Source organism: Malaya genurostris, chromosome 3, assembly GCF_030247185.1.
Source record: "Malaya genurostris strain Urasoe2022 chromosome 3, Malgen_1.1, whole genome shotgun sequence".
Lineage (NCBI taxonomy): Eukaryota > Metazoa > Arthropoda > Insecta > Diptera > Culicidae > Malaya > Malaya genurostris.
The window spans coordinates 105719925-105739695 of record NC_080572.1 but is presented as its reverse complement, the minus strand read 5'-3'; the positions used below and the strand labels follow the sequence as shown (position 1 = coordinate 105739695).

General features: G+C 37.0%; 5 protein-coding genes across 9 annotated transcripts; 2 read left to right on the top strand and 3 right to left on the bottom strand.

Moving 5' to 3' along the window:
- Positions 1 to 576: 576 nt before the first annotated feature.
- On the bottom strand, positions 577 to 1263 carry LOC131433917 (uncharacterized). Its single transcript, XM_058600532.1, has one exon. The coding sequence runs from the start codon at positions 1261 to 1263 to the stop codon at positions 577 to 579; it is 687 nt and encodes a 228-aa protein (XP_058456515.1).
- Positions 1264 to 2129: 866 nt separating this feature from the next.
- LOC131436069 (enoyl-[acyl-carrier-protein] reductase, mitochondrial) lies at positions 2130 to 3365 on the top strand. The gene is made up of 2 exons (XM_058604535.1): positions 2130 to 2456; positions 2512 to 3365. Exons 1-2 carry the CDS (start codon positions 2243 to 2245, stop codon positions 3363 to 3365), a joined length of 1068 nt encoding a protein of 355 aa, XP_058460518.1. The 5' UTR covers positions 2130 to 2242.
- LOC131436068 (SET and MYND domain-containing protein 4) lies at positions 3254 to 6123 on the bottom strand. Of its 5 annotated transcripts, none has more exons than XM_058604533.1 (3): positions 5467 to 6123; positions 3849 to 5265; positions 3254 to 3792 (listed from the first exon to the last, which is right to left on the bottom strand). In XM_058604533.1, exons 2-3 carry the CDS (start codon positions 5252 to 5254, stop codon positions 3429 to 3431), a joined length of 1770 nt encoding a protein of 589 aa, XP_058460516.1. In that variant the 5' UTR covers positions 5255 to 5265; positions 5467 to 6123; the 3' UTR covers positions 3254 to 3428. The 5 variants fall into 5 exon arrangements, with proteins under 5 accessions (XP_058460516.1, XP_058460514.1, XP_058460515.1 ...); XM_058604531.1 differs by having other exon boundaries at positions 5343 to 6122; XM_058604532.1 differs by having other exon boundaries at positions 3849 to 5653; positions 5846 to 6122.
- On the top strand, positions 5804 to 18686 carry LOC131436070 (protein OSCP1). The gene is made up of 2 exons (XM_058604536.1): positions 5804 to 5939; positions 16806 to 18686. Exons 1-2 carry the CDS (start codon positions 5831 to 5833, stop codon positions 17717 to 17719), a joined length of 1023 nt encoding a protein of 340 aa, XP_058460519.1. The 5' UTR covers positions 5804 to 5830; the 3' UTR covers positions 17720 to 18686.
- LOC131436071 (U6 snRNA-associated Sm-like protein LSm8) lies at positions 6209 to 6806 on the bottom strand. Its single transcript, XM_058604537.1, has 2 exons — positions 6730 to 6806; positions 6209 to 6608 (listed from the first exon to the last, which is right to left on the bottom strand). The coding sequence occupies exon 2, from the start codon at positions 6564 to 6566 to the stop codon at positions 6279 to 6281; it is 288 nt and encodes a 95-aa protein (XP_058460520.1). The 5' UTR covers positions 6567 to 6608; positions 6730 to 6806; the 3' UTR covers positions 6209 to 6278.
- Positions 18687 to 19771: the final 1085 nt, after the last annotated feature.

Genomic DNA, 19771 nt, shown 5'->3' with positions numbered 1-19771 from the left:
CTGCAGCACACATGCTGGATTCGGAACCTTCGTGAGCTATTCGCTTCAGAGCACAGCGATAGCGTGACGACTCCACTGCTAATGGATCTGATAGAAGTTTATGGTTCGATACGGAAATCAACGAATGCTTTCCAGAAGTAACTTCAGTTCGTGCTCTTCCGCTGCATTTCCGATTGAGTTCTTGTTCGCGCCGCAGTGCACATTACCAGTAACACCTGGTTTTAATCTAATGTTAATAATAATTAGATTCGTTATTTAAGTATTATTTAATCACCAAAGCTCGAATGCACCGAACTTCCGCTTGAAACCTTCTGCTGTTGCTGTCTTCTGTGCTTTGGTCTGTTGCTGTTGTTCTCCAGAGACCGATATCAATTCTGGCGGCCAGCGTCAATTCGCCATCACTTCCTCTGCAGCTCAGAAATTATCCGTGTGACTGCTGTGTCGACCACGTTCCATGTGCTTTCCTCGCGACACATCTTTTCAACGACGTTGTCCACTCGCACGTTGTGCATTTCCCTACGTACTTCCTCGAATCTAGGGTATTTGAATAGCACGTGTTCTGGTGTCTCATCGACGTTATCGCACTCCGGGCATTACGGTGAAGTTGCGTGCCCGAACCGATGTAAGTACTTCCTGAAGCAGTCCGTGGCCGGACAGGAACTCGCCATGCTTTCTATCTACCCACGTCGACAGGTTTGGGATGAGCCTATGCGTCCACCTTCCTGTCTCCGTCTCATCCCACTCCAGCTGCCACCTTGCCATCGAGCGGATTCTCACAATCTTCCTGGCGTTTCTGGTGTCTCTCTGCTGGTAGCACTCGATATCCTCTTTCAGTGTGATGCAGATGGGGATCATCCCGGCGATAACGCATACTGTCTCCGACGATATTGTTCTATACGCACTTGAGACTCGCATGGCCATCAGCCGGAACGCATTATTTAGCTTTTCACGATTCCGCTTTATTTCCAGCGCTGCACTCCAAGCAGGTACCCTATACCGCAGTATCGATGAGGAAATACTAGCTATCAGGCGTCTTGTGCTGCTTCTCGGACCGCCGACGTTTGGTATAATCCTCCCTATTGCGTTCATTGCTTTCGCCGACTTCTCACAGGCGTAGTCTACGTAGTCCACCGTCGATACTCCTTTGTGGAAACCGAACTGCATCTTCGACAGTCCGCGTTTGCCCTCCGCACATTTAGTCAACCCGGATGCCCCGGTGGCTTCCCTGGCTTTGGCAGTAATACCAGCTTCTGAATCTTCCATATTTCTGGAAAGTTGCCTTCATCCATCTCTGCAGCACCGTCCTGAACATGTCCGGGTATGCCAAGACCATCCGGGCCGGGAGTTTTCTTCGATTTCATTCGCTTTGCCGTTTCTACAAGTTCGTCATTGTACACTTGTCGATCCTCGACGTTTGCTTGTGCTTCTTCCTAGCCATACAGTGTTGGCGGCCATGAAGTCGGGTCGTGCTTCGGAAAGGGACCTTCCACGATTACCTTCAGCTTGTCTGGACATATTTCAGCAGGCATCGACGGCCTTTGATCTTTGCCTTTCCGACTCGGTACGCATCCCCTCAGGGATTAGCATCTGCTTATCGGCACAGCTCCTTGTAGCAATTCGATTTGCTACGCTTGATCTCGCGCCTAAAAGCAGCCCTATCTTCCCGAAACTCCACCAAACGCTCCTCTCTGGCTTGTTCCATTCTTGCTCTCTGAAACCGCTTCCTAGCTCTGAGACAAGCAGCGCGGAAATTATTACAGCAGATTTTTGCAAAACTTTGATTTTTGATGCAGCGACGAACGACTTTTAAATCAAGTCGGATTTTTCTACGTGAATTTTATAATAGATTATGTAGCTTTTGTGATTCATTGTTTACCCAAGGTAGACAAGGAATTTCAATTTAATTTTACAGTGTTTTTGATTAGTTTAAATAATGAATACCGAGATACTAATATGATGTTTGAAGAAACTAGTAATATTTTATTTTATTAAATAATAAACGTTGTGACTGGGTTCTAAATATGCGATTTAAAGTACTATATATGATGGAATAAATATTATGGAAAAAATGTTGCTTTGGTGATGATGCAACATGGACATGTTGCATGCAAGCATGTATTCCTTTAAAATGTCATTCGCAAGTCATTTAAAAACATTTATTGCGGAATTCTGATAATATTGTCAGTTTCATTCTGAAGTTGGAAACAAACAGAACTGTTTTCGAACAGTCATATCGCACAATATGTCCATATTGTTTCGGCAATACAGCTCTGGTTCCTGTCAGTTTTATCGTCACATGAGCGTTGTTGCTTCGATTCTACGGTATAATGAATTCGGCGATCCTGCGAAGGTTCTCCAAATCCATCAGGAAACTATGCCTGATCCTGGTACCGGAGAAGTTCTAATAAAGACAATCAGTGCTCCAATAAATCCAGCAGACATAAACACAATTCAAGGTATAGTTCTATATTTCGTATGTCAAATATAATATTTCATAATGTCTTCTTTCAGGAAAATATCCCGTTAGACCTGAGTTTCCTGCTGTTGGTGGAAACGAATGTGTTGGGGAAGTTGTCGCTGTTGGTGAGCAAGTGACTCGATTAGCAATCGGTGATCGCATAGTGCCATTCGCTTCCGGATTAGGCACATGGCGATCACATGCCTTGTATAACGAAACTAATTTGATGAAGGTTCCAGCGAATATTGGCATTGCTGAAGCTGCCACCATAACTGTGAATCCATGTACAGCATATCGCATGCTGAAAGATTTCGTAAATCTAAAGGCTGGAGACTCGGTGATACAGAACGGAGCAAACTCTGCTTGTGGACAAGCAATCATTCAACTTTGTCGCGCATGGGGCATTCATTGTGTGGGAATTGTCCGTGATAGACCAGAAATTAATCTGCTCCGGAATTATTTAAAAGATTTGGGAGCAGCGGAAATTCTGACCGAGGAAGAGCTCAGAACCACGAAAATATTTAAGGATGGAATATTCAAGAAACCCAAGCTTGCGCTGAACTGTGTAGGGGGAAAAAATGCATTAGAAATTTCACGTCATCTGGACAACCACGGAATTATGGTTACGTACGGAGGAATGTCGAGGGAACCTGTCACTGTGCCGACTGCTTCACTAATTTTCAAAGATCTGCAGTTCAGTGGTTTTTGGATGACTCGCTGGACGAAAGATAATGCCAAGAGTTCCAAACGATCTGAAATGTTTAATGAGTTGTTCGGATTAATAGAAAAAAATGCTTTTAAGGCACCAGCACACGAAATGATTTCCTTTACTGATTACGTGACTGCTGTAACAAATGCTTTGAGCATTCAAGGATTTGTGGGTAAGAAATTTTTATTTAAGTTTTAGGCACTTTGTTTTACTTTCATATGTTGTTAGAATAAAACCCTTTTGAAATTTGAAACAATTTGATTATATAGAACAAAGTCCCCTGTATTTCATTTTTCTTGACTGTGAAGAATAAACTATTTGGAAACATCGTAGTAAAGCCTCTTGAACAGAGCTGACTTCGTAATTGGGGTACTGCGAGTCGTAATCATTCAAAAAATCACAATATTCCGGAATTTTTTTCAAAGCCATTGCAATATCATGCTTTCTAAGAATATCTAGTTCACCTGCACTAATCGGATTCTTATGGCCGGGTAATAGTTTGGCATGTTGCAAATCGTAGTATAGCGGATAATTATTTTTGCATGCTTCACATTGACATTTGAAGCAATATTGTTTATCAAGACTAATTTGTCGTTCTGATAGTATTTCAAGGCAGTGGTGGTAGCTTGAAGAAGAAATTGATTAATCGATTATGATCATTGGTAGTTGACTTAGGCTTACCCATAATTATCGAATAACTGTCCACCTTTTTTAATCGGTCGATTCAGTAAGGCTACAACCTGTCCGGTTGGCAGTGTCATTCGTACCAGATTCGGTGCGCAGGAGTGATTTATCATGCTTAATATCGGAAATGATGCGCATCCAAGGTCGCTGTGCTGAAACTCTTCTACTTCTTCCGGACAATAGTTCATATATGCAGTAGAGTGCATATTTACAGGAGAAGTTTGTGCATGACGAAAAATGAGAACTCGAATGAGATTACGATGAGATTCACTGGTTCCACAGAGACTTTTCAATGGAGTATAACTTAGCAAAGCTTCGCTAATTATAATAGAGTAAATAGCGCGCTGAGTCAGATCACTTGGACTGCGTAAAGTTTGATTGGTTGCTAAAAGATGTATGGTGCTATAGATTTCTTTAGCGTGTATATTTCTCCAGTCGAAATCAAACGGACTCAATTTTTGTACTTCAAGGGATTCCACGTGTTGTAATAATTCTCCCAAATCAAAGTTGAATGTACTTATGGCCATTGTTGTAGTTCTGAGAGCCATCAAAATTACTTTGCTAAATAACAGTCGCAAATGTTTTATAATAGAACATTCGATACGATGATATTCATCGTATGCTTTTTCAAGACACTTCTCTGAACAAAACATCGTAACTGAACAGCTATTGCAGGGTATTAAAGTTAAGAATTGGTCTCGTTGGCAATAATCACAGTTCAAGTAGCAAAGCTTGGCTTCTAGCATTGCAGAAAAAGGTTTTTCCATTATTAATAAATCTCCTGCTTTTAAATTTCGATTGGTTACCAAGCATCGTCCAAAATTTCCATCTTCCTTCAATTCCAAACATTCAGCAATGTGAGGTATCTTTGAATTCGGTTTATAACTCAATTTGGGTTCGTGCAGAATGTGGTTAGATCGGACGAGATCTATGTTATTAATCATCGCCAAGCAGTCTTCTTTTCTTTTCAATAATTTTGGTAATAAATGTTCTGGATATGAATTCAGTTGGGTCAATCGAATATTTTCCAAACAGTCACGATATTCCTTCAATTCGAAACAAATCACTGAGCGGTTAGCGTAGGCAATGGCTAGGCTTTCTGATCCCACATGTGATAATGCAATGCTTTCGTTGTAATATTCAAGCGCCTTGATGTATTTTTTAATTTTCGGATGAAAGGATTTATTGCCCAACTTTCGACATTCGATCGCTCTAGATTCATTTTTTCCATCTGCTGTAAACTGAATTTGTTGCATAAGACCCGACTTGTCTAATAGTTGACGAACACAGTAGATTATTTCGCTATTATTTTTACACGCTTTTAATTCAGTTGATATTTGTTTTTCCTGACCACTAATCACAACTTTTCTCCATAATTTGGAGTATAGATCATATGCGTCCATTATATATGTTGCTGAAATAATAAACGGGAGTGAATTCTTACAGGCGTATTTATTTTTAGTTACGGAATCATTCTGGTTGGGTTATTACTTTTTAATTAGTACTTAGGTAAACTACGTTTGGACTGTTTTTAGATGTGTTATTATTGTGGCGTATCATTTTGGGAACGGGATAGTTTCGGAGTTGCTGGTGCTGTTTCTCTCACACTACTAACTTGATCAAGGCTTCATTTTTTCTGCCCTATTTCGGCCGAATTATTGAGGCTGCTGGTGAACTCATACATCATCTTAACACGAGATGAAATTTTATCGCATTAATGAAAGTATGTTGAATAGTGACACAATGCACGTCTCGCCAGAAGCTTCTTATCAGAAAGGATTCGTTCCATGTAAGCAACGCGCCTAATAATAAACAAAATTTATTCCTACATGACACGGAGGAACGGTTCACCATGGTTTCCGTTGCCATAAACAAACTGGAATGGACTGTTTTGGAACTAGAGTATCCATTTATAGGATACTCGTGTCGATGCTTCACAGTGCAGTTTCGGTTGTTATTTGACGTGATAAGAAATAAACATGACTATTACAAACCTATTTATTGTACTCAATCTGGGCAGCGAGATGATCTACGTAATTGATCAGCGCTTGAAGGCACAGACGATTCCTTTAGATAAGTCAGCTCAAGGTAATTTGAAATAAAAATTCGTTTTTTCACCAATTAACTCAAACCTGATAACAAATCGGTCGCGAACGATAATGCTTCAGCATTAGATTATAGAATATTAATATCGATTTTTGTGTAAAACAGGCAACATCGAATAATCTCACTGGGTTTTCATACACTTTGCATTATATTTTAGTGGCAGGATTTATTTTTAGAGTTCGAAGTCACTTGGTTGTGATACCTTCAATAAAATTGTAGCGTGACAATAACCAGTAGTACAATGCAAATGATTATGTCGAAAGCATATTTAAATCGCTTCAAGTTATTTTATTGGTTTACACTCAACTTAAAATATTTGTATTAGTGAACTACCGGTTCGAGTGGCATTCCGCGAATAGAAGAAAAGTCCAGTTTACTATCAATACTCTCGTCTAATTGCCCAATCACCGCAACATTGTCCCCTCTGATTATATGCAATCCAAGCACAACTTGTTCTATTCCGGCATTCATGGAATATACTCGTTCGTGGGATTCGTCTAGGATTATATTAATAGTTTGGTCAAATCCTTTCATTGTACCAACAAAATTTCGGCCGTCAGCAGTTATGATCGACACGGTATTATTCACGTATGACTCCAAACCTGACATGATGCTATCAAGTGTGTGGTTTATAGCACTATCTTTGCTCACCTGAAATACCGAATAATTGATTAGAAGACTTAATAGTAATACAAATTATTTTTGAAGCAAAAGTAATTAATATTAAAGTAATAGTAATAGGCAGAAGCACGATTATAGACTCGATAATAACTGAATACAGAGCGTTGATGTTAAGAAATAATGTTGCTTTCTATTGATACAACTTTGACGTTTTATTCATGCAACACACGATGCAGAATGAACACTGGTGGCAAGATATAGAGGTACATCGGAATATAACATGACTCAAAATTCTATTGCAGAGCTAATATCAGCTGTTTTTCAAAGAACGGCGAATCTAACATTGACAGCAAATGGAGAAAATCATCGATGAATGTTTCGACTTCGGTTTCAAATCGTGTTTAGAAATTATCGTATATTCTCTGATCAATTTATGATTAGTCGATGAATTGTTAGTTTATTTTCAAAAGGCACGCAAATGTTACCACTTTCCTTCTATATCCACTGAATAAATCAACATAAAAAGAGTTTCGCCCTTTTTCGATTTGTTTACTTTTATACTTCCTGTGTGAATTATAAAGATACGCCCTTGCGCATTTTTCATGAAATTGACTGGTTTTCGCTACTAAGACAAATCTGTGAGTAGTTTTATTGTCTCTTTTACTGTTTCCAGTAATAAAAGGTTCGGTAACCATCTAAAATAAAGAAAATAAATAGTTTCGCCCTTCCTTACCAGCAATTGAAGTATCGCCCTGTTTGTTGGCATGGAACACGGAGGGCGAAACTTGCGTAAACAAATGGAATGACAGTTTCGCCTTTTATAGTTCTTTGTATTACTAAGATTGAGATTTTTGTAGAATACGAATTTTTAGACAAAATTGTAGGATTTTGAAGCATTTACTGGTAGGAGAGAGAACCTCGATTTGTTTACTTTTGTAAGATACGTCCTTCTTTGAAAAACAGCTGATATGTAGTATTTTCGGATATGTAGTTTAATTTCTCAAAGTTATGTAGTATCACCGTCGTGGTATATATAAAATAAAACTTCGTTTTTGGTTATAGCAAATGGACGTCATCCGACGGATGATCCTTAAACGCTCATTGTTTAAATTTTTCTTCCCCATATCTTCTTACTTTATGCCCCGTTTACACTTCTGCTAGCTGCCAGCATGGTGGTGCCAGTGTACTGCTCTCTTAGGAAAAAAAAACGTTCAACGGTGGTCCTTTGTTGGTCTAATACGTTGGATCATTGGACCACAGTTGAACGTTTTTTCCTAAGAGGGCAGTACACCGGCACCAGCATGCTGGCAGCCAGGAGAAGTGTAAACGCACTCATACATAGAACAATCTTGCCACCTGTCTGTTTTCCATCGTGCATGCAACATAGAATTCTCTGTCACAGCCGAGAGGGACGACACTTGAAAACTTCATTTCAGATCCAAAAGGATTAATCGTCTTTTTCGGATATGCATAGTCTTGTAGCCACTTGTTCATTTTTACTGATCATAGTTTTTGTTAGGTTTTTAGTGGTTCGAAATAAAACCATATATATATATATATATATATATATATATATATATATATATATATATATATATATATATATATATATATATATATATATATATATATATATATATATATATATATATATATATATATATATATATATATATATATATATATATATATATATATATATATATATATATATATATATATATATATATATGTCGTATGTTCGAGCCCCGACCTGGAAGGATTCTTAGTGTCAGTAGGATCCATAGTACTAGCCATGCAATGATTCTGTACACTAAGAATCGGCTGCGAAGTCTGTTGAAACAGAAAGGCCAAATTCCACAAAAGGAATGTAATGCCAGGACTTTGCTTTGCAGTAGAGAAGACGTTCAATATGATACAGTTTCACTAATACGAAACGAATATCAATTTATCTTCGAGTAGTTGTGTTTGTAAATAGTTTGATTTTTCATCAAACTGGAACTATCGCATTTCATAATCGTACTCTAAAATCTCAGTCCCGCGTTCATGTTCCTAGTTATTAACAAACCAAATTATCAAATTCTTGAAATTTTAATTAAATAATGCATCACAAAACGATTTTTTTTGTCCAGCATTTTATTTTCTTGATTGGTTGCGTTATGTTGACAATTCGTTAAATGTCATGAAAATATGAGGCAAATTTAGAAGAGATCGCATGAGCTTAGACTTTCTTATCAACGGTTGGATGTTTAAATAAGGATAAATGCAATTCGATTAGTTTCCATTAATCCGATTCCATCGAATCGACGAAAAATTTTCATTCGGAATTCCATGTGGAAATCACAATGAATTCCAAATAAATAACTCCAGTGCAATAACCGACTCCGAGTGAATTTTGCCTCCAACCGGTTGGTTCGGAAATCTATCGGAATTGATTGAGAAAATTCGGAATGAATTGTCAATTCGTTTTCTTCTTATTCTGTTCCGATTTTTTTGTCTTCGCGCTGATTTTCAGTTTATTTCTAAATTAAAAATTATATAACTGATAAATTCTAATTTAAATCTTCAAATTTTTCGGATATACAGAACTAGTAAATAACCAGTTCTCTTAAAATTTCAGCATAATTTTTACACTAACACATTCATAAAAATTGCGAAAACTCAATGACTCAATGTCACTGTCAATCGGGTTGATCGAGCACACAACTCATGCAGAAATTCTAGCACTGAACCGATCGAGCACTGCGAAATCGAGCAGTCGAGTAAGAATTCATTACTCATTCCGTCATTTCGATAATGTAAGAAATATTGAACTAATTTTGACGAACGCTGACGTTCCGACGTTCTGACGCGGACCGTCTGAATCGTACATAATAGTCTGTGCCCATAAATTAAAATTCGCTGGGATAGAAAACATCATATGTTTTTCGGCTAAAGTACAATTCACACGATATATCAGATGACCGTTACTGGCAAGAAATGACAATGGAAAGGAGCTATTTGTAACACTTAATAAAACACTTAAAATTAGGTTGTTTTGCGGTTCCGTGCATGCGTGCAAAGTTGTGGGCAACGATGATTTTTAACAGATTTTTACTTGTATGTTTTAAACATTTTTTTTGAAAAAGTTTGTACCAGCTTGGACGTCTGTTCTCTGTGCTAGAACTTGAAATCGTAAGGGCATGTTCAGGAGTGTTGCATAATTTATGTCAGTTTTAAAATTTTAATCTAGAATTTATAACAAAATACACTGGCAGCTTCAGCAGCGTTTTATCTGAGTTTCAAATATAGAAAAAATAGAACGGCAGCGTATACCAGTTTTAAATTTGACGGTAGAACTGTTCGAATAAATAAAACTTAAACGGCTTGCTGGGGATACGTTTGTTTCAGTTTCAGTTATATTATAGACCACCCATATGAATCTGGCAGCTGCTGAATTTGCTCTGAGGGTATTTCGAGATGAAAACAAACATATGTTTTTTGAGAGACGAACCAGCCACCGGCTGAAAGTCTCTTTAATAAAGAAAACTAAGGGCATATTCAGGAGTGTTCTAGTTCTAGATGCATAATTAATGTCAGTTTTAAAATTTAAATCTAGAAATTATAACAAAATAAACTGGCAGCCCCAGCAGCGATTTATCTGTGTTTCAAATATAGAAAAAATAGAACGGCAATGTATACCAGTTTTAAATTTGACAGTAGAACTGGTCGAATAAATAAAACTAAAACGGATTGCTGGGGATACGTTTGTTTCAGTTTCATTTACATTATAGATATATGATTCTTGCAGTTGCTGAATTTGCTCTAACTAACTAACATATGTTTTTCGGCTAAAGTTTGACTCACACGTTATATCAGGTGACCGTTACCGGTATGGAATGGCACGTCAGAATTGCACTTCGATGCAAAACAAAAAAGTGTTCTGCAAATAGCAGAAACTTCACGTTTGCTTAGTAGTTCAAATTGAAATGCCGAGTTTTGCATTAAGCAGTTCAATTCGAACTGTCATGCACTGATAAGTCAAAGACGAAACGTAAACATATTGAATGGAAAGGAACTGTTTTAGGAGAATCACGTAACTAAAAACGGGTTTTAAAAACGTGGACCATCTCGCGAAATATTTTAACTTTTAGTTAAAATGTGACATTAGAGCAGTTATTTTGTCGTCTAGAATAACTCTTTTCGAAAGCATGGTTATTTTTGACAGCCTGATAGTTGTTCACTGAGAAAATAACTTACCAAAAATTCGGTTGCAGTACTTTAGGAAAAGTTACTTATTTATAATTTTTTTTTATACATTACCCCATTGAAAATATCAATACATTTTCAAACAAAGTAAGTGTTTGTAGAAGTTTTTCTTACGTTTTCTGTATTTTTAACTGAAAGTTAAAATAATTTGGCCTAAGAAAGTCTTCTTTGTTACCCCTAGAGTGCATATAACGTGACAGCTTTGTTCCAAACGAGCCAACAACCTATCAAATACAATGTAATTTGATAGAAGCTGCTCGATATTTCTCTATATTGTATACAACATTTTCAATCTGGTAAAAGATGCTACAAGACTCGTGCCTCTCAATGCATGAACCGTGAGAGGATTTTTCTACATTTCTTCGTTCCACTTCATACTCTGAGTATTTCACAGCCCTTAAAAAATTACAGTCTAGTAATGATCGGTGCTGTGTGGAATTCACCAAGAGAGAATCGCAAGTTGACAATTATCGCAAAAAATCGAATCGATGATTCGACTTGATGATTCTCATACTAGGTTGCAATATTTCAAAACCCTTGTGTGGAGCATTCACATACCTTTTTATAGACATAACAGTTCGGCTGAAAAGTTCGTATCGTTTAATAGAAACACACATTTTTTTGACAAAATTCGTTTTTATTATTCAACATAATTGCCATCAGAGGCGATGCAGCGATTATAGCGATCTTCCAACTTTTCGATACAATTTTTGTAGTACGATTTGTCCTTTCCCTTAAAAAGGCCTCAGTTTCAGCAATTACCTCTTCATTGCTTCTAAATTTTTTACCAGCGAACATTCTCTTGAGGTCTGAGAACAGGAAAAAGTCACTGGGGGCCAAATCTGGAGAATACGGTGGATGAGGGAGCAATTCGAAGCCCAATCCGTTCAATTTCAGCATGGTTTTCATCGACTTGTGACACGGTGCATTGTTTTGATGAAACAAAACTTTTTTCTTCTTCAAATGAGGCCGTTTTTTTGAAATTTCGTCCTTCAAACGCTCTAATAACGCTATATAATAGTCACTGTTGATGGTTTTTCCCTTTTCAAGGTAGTCGATGAAAATTATACCATGCGAATCCCAAAATACAGACGCCATAACCTTACCGGCCGATTGTTGAGTCTTTCCACGCTTTGGGTTCGGTTCATCGCGTGCAGTCCACTCAGCTGATTGTCGATTGGAATCCGGAGTGAAGTGATGGAGCCATATTTCGTCCATTGTTATATCTCGACGAAAAAAATCGGTTTTATTTCGATATAACAGCTCCAAACACTGCTCAGAATCATCAATTCGTTGTTGTTTCTGATCGATTGTGAGCTCACGCGGCACCCATTTTGCACAAAGCTTTCTCATATCCAAATATTCGTGAATAATATCACAGACTAACAGACATGACAGTATGAATAAATTGTTATAAAAATCATTTTTCGTGATGCACTAGTTCCACCTATATTGTACTGCGCGAACTATTTACTATCGGTACACCCCTTGTGTTACGTAAAAGGTTTTTTTCTAGTTGGTTTCCCCTCGTTTGTCAACACCGATCAGCTGCTTACAGGGTTGCCTGATTTCATCAAAATATTTGATAATGAATCGTCACAATAAATTATTGGAGTACGTTGATAATATATTTAACTTTTTTAGCGATGTTGGAAAGTAAACATTTATTTTACTCAACGTTGTTCATCTAGACTATTTTTGATTGTGTTGGTAATTTCCATCCGAAATTAAGACCAGAAGCAAGTAAATATTGTAACAAAACGGGTTCGATTTTGTATTGCGTTGTAGGATGACAAGTAGGCACAATTCTGTATATAGTTTTGGCAATATGTAATTAATCTGTATCCTGCATGAAATTCGCATGGAGGTATACAAATCAATACATTACAGGTAATTCTGTATGAATGGCAACTCGGTTGGTAAATGAAAAAAATAAACACAGTCTAGATGACAGACAGGATGTATTTGATATGCTAACGTGGCGCCATCATGACATATCCGAGTACTGTCCCAACTAAAGGAATATTCGAAATGACCGTTTATATGGTTAAAGAATCTAATTTGAGTGTCCTGTCTGTTAGTCTGTGATAATATGTCCAAGACGTTCCTTTGATACCTTTAGGGTGTCAGCTATCTCGATCAACTTCACTTTACGGTCATTGAAAATCATTTTGTGGATTTTTTTCACGTTTTCATCGGTAACAGCCTCTTTTGGACGTCCACTGCGTTCATCGTTTTCGGTGCTCATATAACCAGTACGAAATTTTGCAAACCACACACGAATTGTTGCTTCGCCCGGTGCAGAGTCTGGATAACACTCATCAAGCCATTTTTTGGTATCGGCGGCACTTTTTTTTCATCAAAAAGTAGTGTTTCATCAACACACGAAATTCCTTTTTTTTTTCATTTTTTTCACAATAACAAAAGTAGCTTCACTCAAAATGCAATATCTCACAAAATAATAATCAGACAGCTGTCAAATTTATACACGTATCTTTTGAAGGTTGGTACTAACTGAAAATGGTATGGATTTAATTCTAGTGGCGCCCATGACATGAATTAAGCGCGGTACTTGCGACATCATGTATTCCACGTAGAACGTGATAATAATAATTGTCGCTGGAAGTATTTTCTAGTTTTCAACTGCAACGAGAATACATCAGAGAGCCAAACGGAGACATGCACGCTCTTTGAACATAACTCATGGTTTAAGTTGCGATTACTCAAATTCATAAACAGGAACAATATGTCAAAATTTGAATTTGCTCAGGCCATTTATTCATACAATAGAGTAAGCTTTGAGTTTTCAAACATCTGAGTGAAAAAAATACTTCTAGCAGTTCAGTGCATTTTCGTTCCCGGAATGTTCTTATCGAATTTAAGAATGCAAGAATATGTCGTTTTTCATTGTCGTTTCTAGATCTGGTTTTTGGAACCATTAATCATCAATGTTTGAAATAGAAATTTTGTGGTTCCAATTATGCTAAGCGAGATGTACAACAGAAGGGTATCAAAATCGTTCAAACCGGTCAGAAGGAAACGGTTTCGAATCACTTTTTTGGGCTTCCCATTTAAAAGAAAGAAGAATGAATTGTATATAAACATTTACGAATAAGAATATTGTTTTAAGTACTTGAGTTAAACTTACTCAAATTTTGAAAAAAAAACAATATTTTCCTTATTTTTAGCAAAAAAAATCAAATTTTGACAGCTTCGTCCCTTAACTCAAAAATGAGTAGATAGGTGGTAACTCAAGTTTAGAGTACACAGAAAAAAATAAATTGTGATATCACCTCAATATCGCTGCACATCATTGTTTAAGTAGATTGTTGTAATATAGCACTCCTAAGAGCCTTATTGAAACGACGTATGAGTATTGATGTGATTAAGGAGATGTACTGTACTCATTGTAATGTAGCACGACGTAATGAAAAATTGCGTGACGGCTATCGATGTGACCACAATGTGATTTAAAACAACGTAATTTCAAACGATGTATTTCATGAAAATATGTATTATTATGAACCTATTTTAAACGGTCAGGATGTTCACTGACCCTGTTGCCCTGCGAACATAGAATTGTTGAGTTGAACCTAAAATAAAATAAACACAAAAATTAAGCTAAACGAACGCCAAAATTAGACACATTTTTTCCTTTTTTATTCCCATTGCTTGAAAATCACAAAAAGTTTGGTCATGCAGTAGCGTGCATTACGATTAATGTGCAATGCATAATACGTTAGCGGTTGCAATTCTAATTTTTTTTGTGAAAATCTATGGAACAGTTTCGTTTGAAACCGATAATAACTCAGCTTCGAACTTTACTGCTATCAACTGCAATGGGTTGGGAGCTCAGCTACAAGCGAACACGCCCCACATTATCAGATCCGAATCAATTCCGAATCGGCGTGAAATTTTCATTCGGAATTTCATGTGGAAATCATAATGGATTCCGAATCAATTCCAACTCCAGTGCAACAACCGATTCCGAATGAACCGGTTCGCCTACAACCGGTTGATTCGGAAATCATTCGGAATTGAGTGAGAAGATGCGGACTGAATTGTCAATTCGTCTTCTTCTTCTTCTTTCCTGATTTTGCACGTTTTCGTGCAAAATCAGTTTATTTTTAAACGAAAACATTATATAACTGAATATACAAGTTTAAATCTTCATGTTTTTCGGATATACAGAACTAGTAAATAACCAGTTCTTCTTAGAATCCCAACATAAACTATTGAAATTCGCTGGAAATTAACAAAACGGCCTACCTTAGTCAGCATCATCCATTCCTCTAGCTGGAGTGTAGTGAAATGGCTTAAGTCGCATAAATTTCACACTAACACATTCATAAATTGAGCGAATATTCAATGACATTTAAAATGTCACTGTCAATCAGGTTGATCGAGCAGTCAACTCAGGCGAAAATTCTAGCACTGAACCGATCGAGCACTAAAAAACCATGCAGTCGAGTAAGATTTCATTGCTCATTCCGTCATTTCGATAATGTGGGGCGTAGCTTGCATTCTTTTAAATGCATTGCTAATGCCGTTTTTCATTGAAAAGCACTGGTGGCGTAGATTGCTCTGGTTTTGCATTTTCGAGCATAAATGCAATATTCTGACGGTGTTTCATTGCCATTTGATTTATTGAAATAAAAAACATCGAACTCTGATACCGACGCTGGAAATAGAGGTTATATTAGGAAAAATTAGTCTGAATAATTTTCTGAACATTAAATCCGTGACAGTTATAGCGTTAATGATATTATTCATTACAAAATATTTCATATTACTCACCCAGAAAACGGAAAAATCTTGTAAGTTTTCCCTCAATTTACGAACTTAGCTCTTAGCTCACGAAAGGCCCACAAAGTTTGACACAAACAGCATTGCACTGGAGAAAAACACTTTAATTTATTAATGCGCGCAATAGTGTAATATCACACAATTTTTAGGGGAAGTATAGATGTGCATTAATTTCAACGTGTTAATATATCCAAGCGTGTAACAACATGCATTTCATAGGACAGAATTTCACGCGAACAGAATTATATCGATGTTCTCATGCTTGATATTACATTATTTGATGAAAAATGTTTACTATATAACTTCGATTGTGATATTATGTCGATTTGCATACAAGATTCAAACAATTTGGTGTTTATAAATTCAGTACGTTGTTTTGTTGTAGTAATAGAAGATTAGGGTATGATCCCTTAAACGCACGGTTTCACGCAACGATTTATTTTATTGAAATAGTAACAAAAGAAAATTTGGTTTAATATAGCAAACTCTACATAGCAAAAAAAAATTGAAGCAATCTCAATGTGATTATGTTAAGGTTATACGGTTATACAATACATTGTTTCGATGTAATAACGTGTGATTTATTTCTGTATTTTCAAGTTGTCAACTTTTGACCTGAACTTTCTAGCCGCCTATTCTTTGGCTGCTAGAAAATTCACGCATAACTTGTTCTGTACTTTCAAATTCAAGTTTCAAAAGTTCCGAAGTTCAAGCAACAAGAAAGAACAAGAAAGTAGATATGGGAACTTTCTAATTGCTTTAGTTGTTGTGAAACCAGTTATAGGGCTTTTTTTGGCGCATAACTAATGTAGTGAAACCTTTTATATTTTTTATATATAACTAGTTCACCCGTCAATACATCGTCTCGCTTAATTTTTTTAAGTTCATATTCCCGGACGGCAGAGTGGTCAAACCAAAGATAAACTCATGATAGAGTTGGAAGTTGCTACGAACTATATTTGCCAAGGAGTCTCTCTTCGGTTTGACTTTTTCAGTTACTGAGGGCTAGGTAAATTTGCGATACAGTTTTGATAGACGAGTGGCAGGTACTGTCGTCGTTTTAAGCTTATCGAAGTCAGTGAAGCTGTAGCATCTGGGATGCTTAAATGTTTCGTTATCTAACATTTAATATTAAAAAAAATAAAGCTTTTCTATCCCTTTTGTCTATTACAGTTTTACGAGAAATCACAGAGGTGTTATTGGATCCCAAGTTTCTTCATTACATTTCTACCGCATACCATCATAACATGCTTACCATCCATCAGACTCGTATCCTACTGACTGATATTGCTTGTTGCTCATTAATGCGACTTGATGTTAATTCTATGGATAAATTATGGGACTTAATGATAATGATATTTAAGTGGCAAATGTATCTCACAAACAAAAGTCCCCAGGCACTCATGGATCTTACATTTCGTCACTTAGATGGTATTGGTCGCTTGATCCCAGAAATGAGAAAACAAATAATGATAGATAGTGTAAAGAAATGCATAATCGAAATGTGGGAACCACTTTGTGAAGATGATCAAATTATTATTCATCGTCGTATTTATAAATGGCTTAAACCGTATGTAACAAAGATTTCAATTTTGATTCGCATGGGCTTACAAAAATCAGATGGAGAATTCGAAACTGAAATGACCAATAATGTTTTTTATAATTATTACATTAATAATATTGGAGAGAACATTTACGTAAAGACAGCAAATATTAAAGATTGGAAAGATCAGGTTGATCAGACTGAGAAAGGAATAGTGAAATCGGACGAGTTGCCTACTGAGTGTCGTGAGCTCGACACACTTGTTCAACAATTAAATATACAACATGATGCAGATGATACTGAGCCTCTTGCGATAAATGTACAGAAGTCCAGCTCGACTCATAGAGGATTGCATGAAATCGTAATTGATCAAGGCGTGAGTGGCGAGGTCAAAGTTAATGAAGCTACTACCAGTAATGAAAGTAATTTAGTAAAGTTCATGAAAAAAATTAGATTAGAAAATGACGAATTCGCGGTGATGAAAGTGGATACACAAAATGTAAATGAAGAACTTTTCAAAATGTTTGATAATAAACTAGATTAAGACAAGTAGTTTTTTGATAAATTATGTCAAATCAATATAAAATGTTGAATGATGAAGCAAGATTTACAAAACAATTAATAGAATTCATAAGATATATAAGATTAATAATGATTTCACCCTAAGCTTTTAACCAGAAAGATTGTGTCACATACTAACTATCCATGAACTGTGTCTATTGAATTGTCGAGATCAATTCTAGTTTATTTATGACGTCACAAAAAAAACTAATAATCAAGTTCATCTTGACATCCGTAGGAGAACGAACGCAGTGTATTATTCGAGTTGCAGTGCACGTACGTTGTGCTCGTATATCAGGCTTGATTTAGGTATGGATAGACCAGAGCTATATGAAAAATAGATGAGAAAAACAACAACTTATGTAAGTGAGAACAATATGACCGAATACGCTAGTATTTCCGTTTATTTACTTTTATCGGACAAATACAGATGGCTACTGCTGTGGCTAAGACTATAAATGTGGCAAAACTGACCGGGAAAACATACACTTGCTATTTTTCGGCATACTACTAGCATAGATACTAAAATTTGTAGTTCGAGTATTATATGATTGTTTTATAGTTCATTGCAATTATTAAACAGTTTCCACAGCATTGTTGGATTGATGAGCTGTTTAGATTTTTTGACCATTTTTTATCAATCCGATGAAGTTTCCACTACACGATCAATAGTATTGTCAATACTCCTTGTATTGACAATAGTATTGTCTCGTGTAAGGGCAGCTTCAGATTCTCAAAATGCTGCACAGATTTTAAAAATCCTTCTCAGCAGGCGGTTCTATTTTGTTGGTCGATGAGCGCATATTGAACGACATACTGCACGAAATATTCGTTCAGTTTGCTGGAACGGTTTATTGTTGTTTCTTCTCTTGCAAAAATAGTATGAAATCTAGGTGTAATCTTCATATAGAAAGAAGATTTGTTGTTATTCTACGTGAAGTAGAAGTATTGTACAGGTATGTAGTGTTAGTTAAAAAATAAGTGAAAAAAACTTTTTTTTTCCAAATAAAATTTTTATTAGGCTCATTTGCTTTAGCTTAACGTGGCCGATTGTCTTGTTGTTAGGGAGAGAGAAAGGGATGCCGTATTACGGGGCGGCATACTCCCCAGTTAGTAAGGGGACATAGGGAGGGTGGGACCTACACAGTATTGAATTGAAATTTGAATACATCATTGGTTTGTGGCATACATCTTTTAGACACATTTTGCGTTCGATGAATCTTCATGTTTTTCAGCTTGTAGCAATGAAGAGATTATTCTGGATTGGGATGCTTCGTTGGTGTGTTCTGACGTTGATGTGACGTTTTTGGGTAGCTTCCAGCAACTCAGTCAGTTCAAGGCAGGTGCATGCTCCGAAGCATCGTTTACACAGGCCATACTTCCAGCAACGTAAAGAAGAGTGCGGTAGAGCTGTAGACGAGAAAGAGATAGGGAGAGCACTAAATTTGAGCATTGATAGTTTTCAAGAAGTTATAGATGAGAGTCATATAAGGAAGATTTCGAGTTGCCAAGACGTCGCGGACTGGTACGAAGGGTGGTATACCTCGGGCCCGAAGGGAACCTATGAGTTGGGACCTGGCATCACTATACTCGACACACATCCAAACAACATGCTCGATGTCATGATAACCCTCACCGCAAACGCAGACACCACTCTCAGCGAGCCCCACACGACGGAGATGCGCGCTGAACATATAATGATTAGACATGAGCCTTGACATTACACGAATAAAGTCTCGGCTCACGTCTAACCCCCGGAACCAAGCTTTCGTCGATACCTGTGGGATTATTGAGTGTAACCATCGTCCCAGAGTTCCACTATTCCATGTATTCTGCCAGCTAGCTAGAGTTTTCTGACGACAGCAACTGAAAAATTCATTGAAGCAGATTGGTCTTTCATAGATATCACCTTCTAGTGCGCCCACCTTGGCTAACGAGTCCGCCCTCTCATTGCCCCGTATGGAACAATGTGAGGGGACCCAAACCAAGGTAATCTGGTATGATTTTGCAGATAAAGCACTCAATTGTTCCCGTA

What these genes read in the sequence shown, in the direction of transcription:
- LOC131436071 (XM_058604537.1), bottom strand. Translation starts at nt 6,566, where the DNA reads ATGTCAGGTTTGGAGTCATACGTGAATAATACCGTGTCGATCATAACT.
- LOC131433917 (XM_058600532.1), bottom strand. Translation starts at nt 1,263, where the DNA reads ATGGAAGATTCAGAAGCTGGTATTACTGCCAAAGCCAGGGAAGCCACC.
- LOC131436070 (XM_058604536.1), top strand. Translation starts at nt 5,831, where the DNA reads ATGACTATTACAAACCTATTTATTGTACTCAATCTGGGCAGCGAGATG. An exon ending in TTTAGATAAGTCAGCTCAAG is followed by an intron (nt 5,940 to 16,805) that starts GTAATTTGAAAT and finishes TGTCTATTACAG; the next exon opens with TTTTACGAGAAATCACAGAG.
- LOC131436068 (XM_058604533.1), bottom strand. Translation starts at nt 5,254, where the DNA reads ATGGACGCATATGATCTATACTCCAAATTATGGAGAAAAGTTGTGATT. An exon ending in CAGTTATTCGATAATTATGG is followed by an intron (nt 3,793 to 3,848) that starts GTAAGCCTAAGT and finishes TTCTTCTTCAAG; the next exon opens with CTACCACCACTGCCTTGAAA.
- LOC131436069 (XM_058604535.1), top strand. Translation starts at nt 2,243, where the DNA reads ATGTCCATATTGTTTCGGCAATACAGCTCTGGTTCCTGTCAGTTTTAT. An exon ending in AGACATAAACACAATTCAAG is followed by an intron (nt 2,457 to 2,511) that starts GTATAGTTCTAT and finishes GTCTTCTTTCAG; the next exon opens with GAAAATATCCCGTTAGACCT.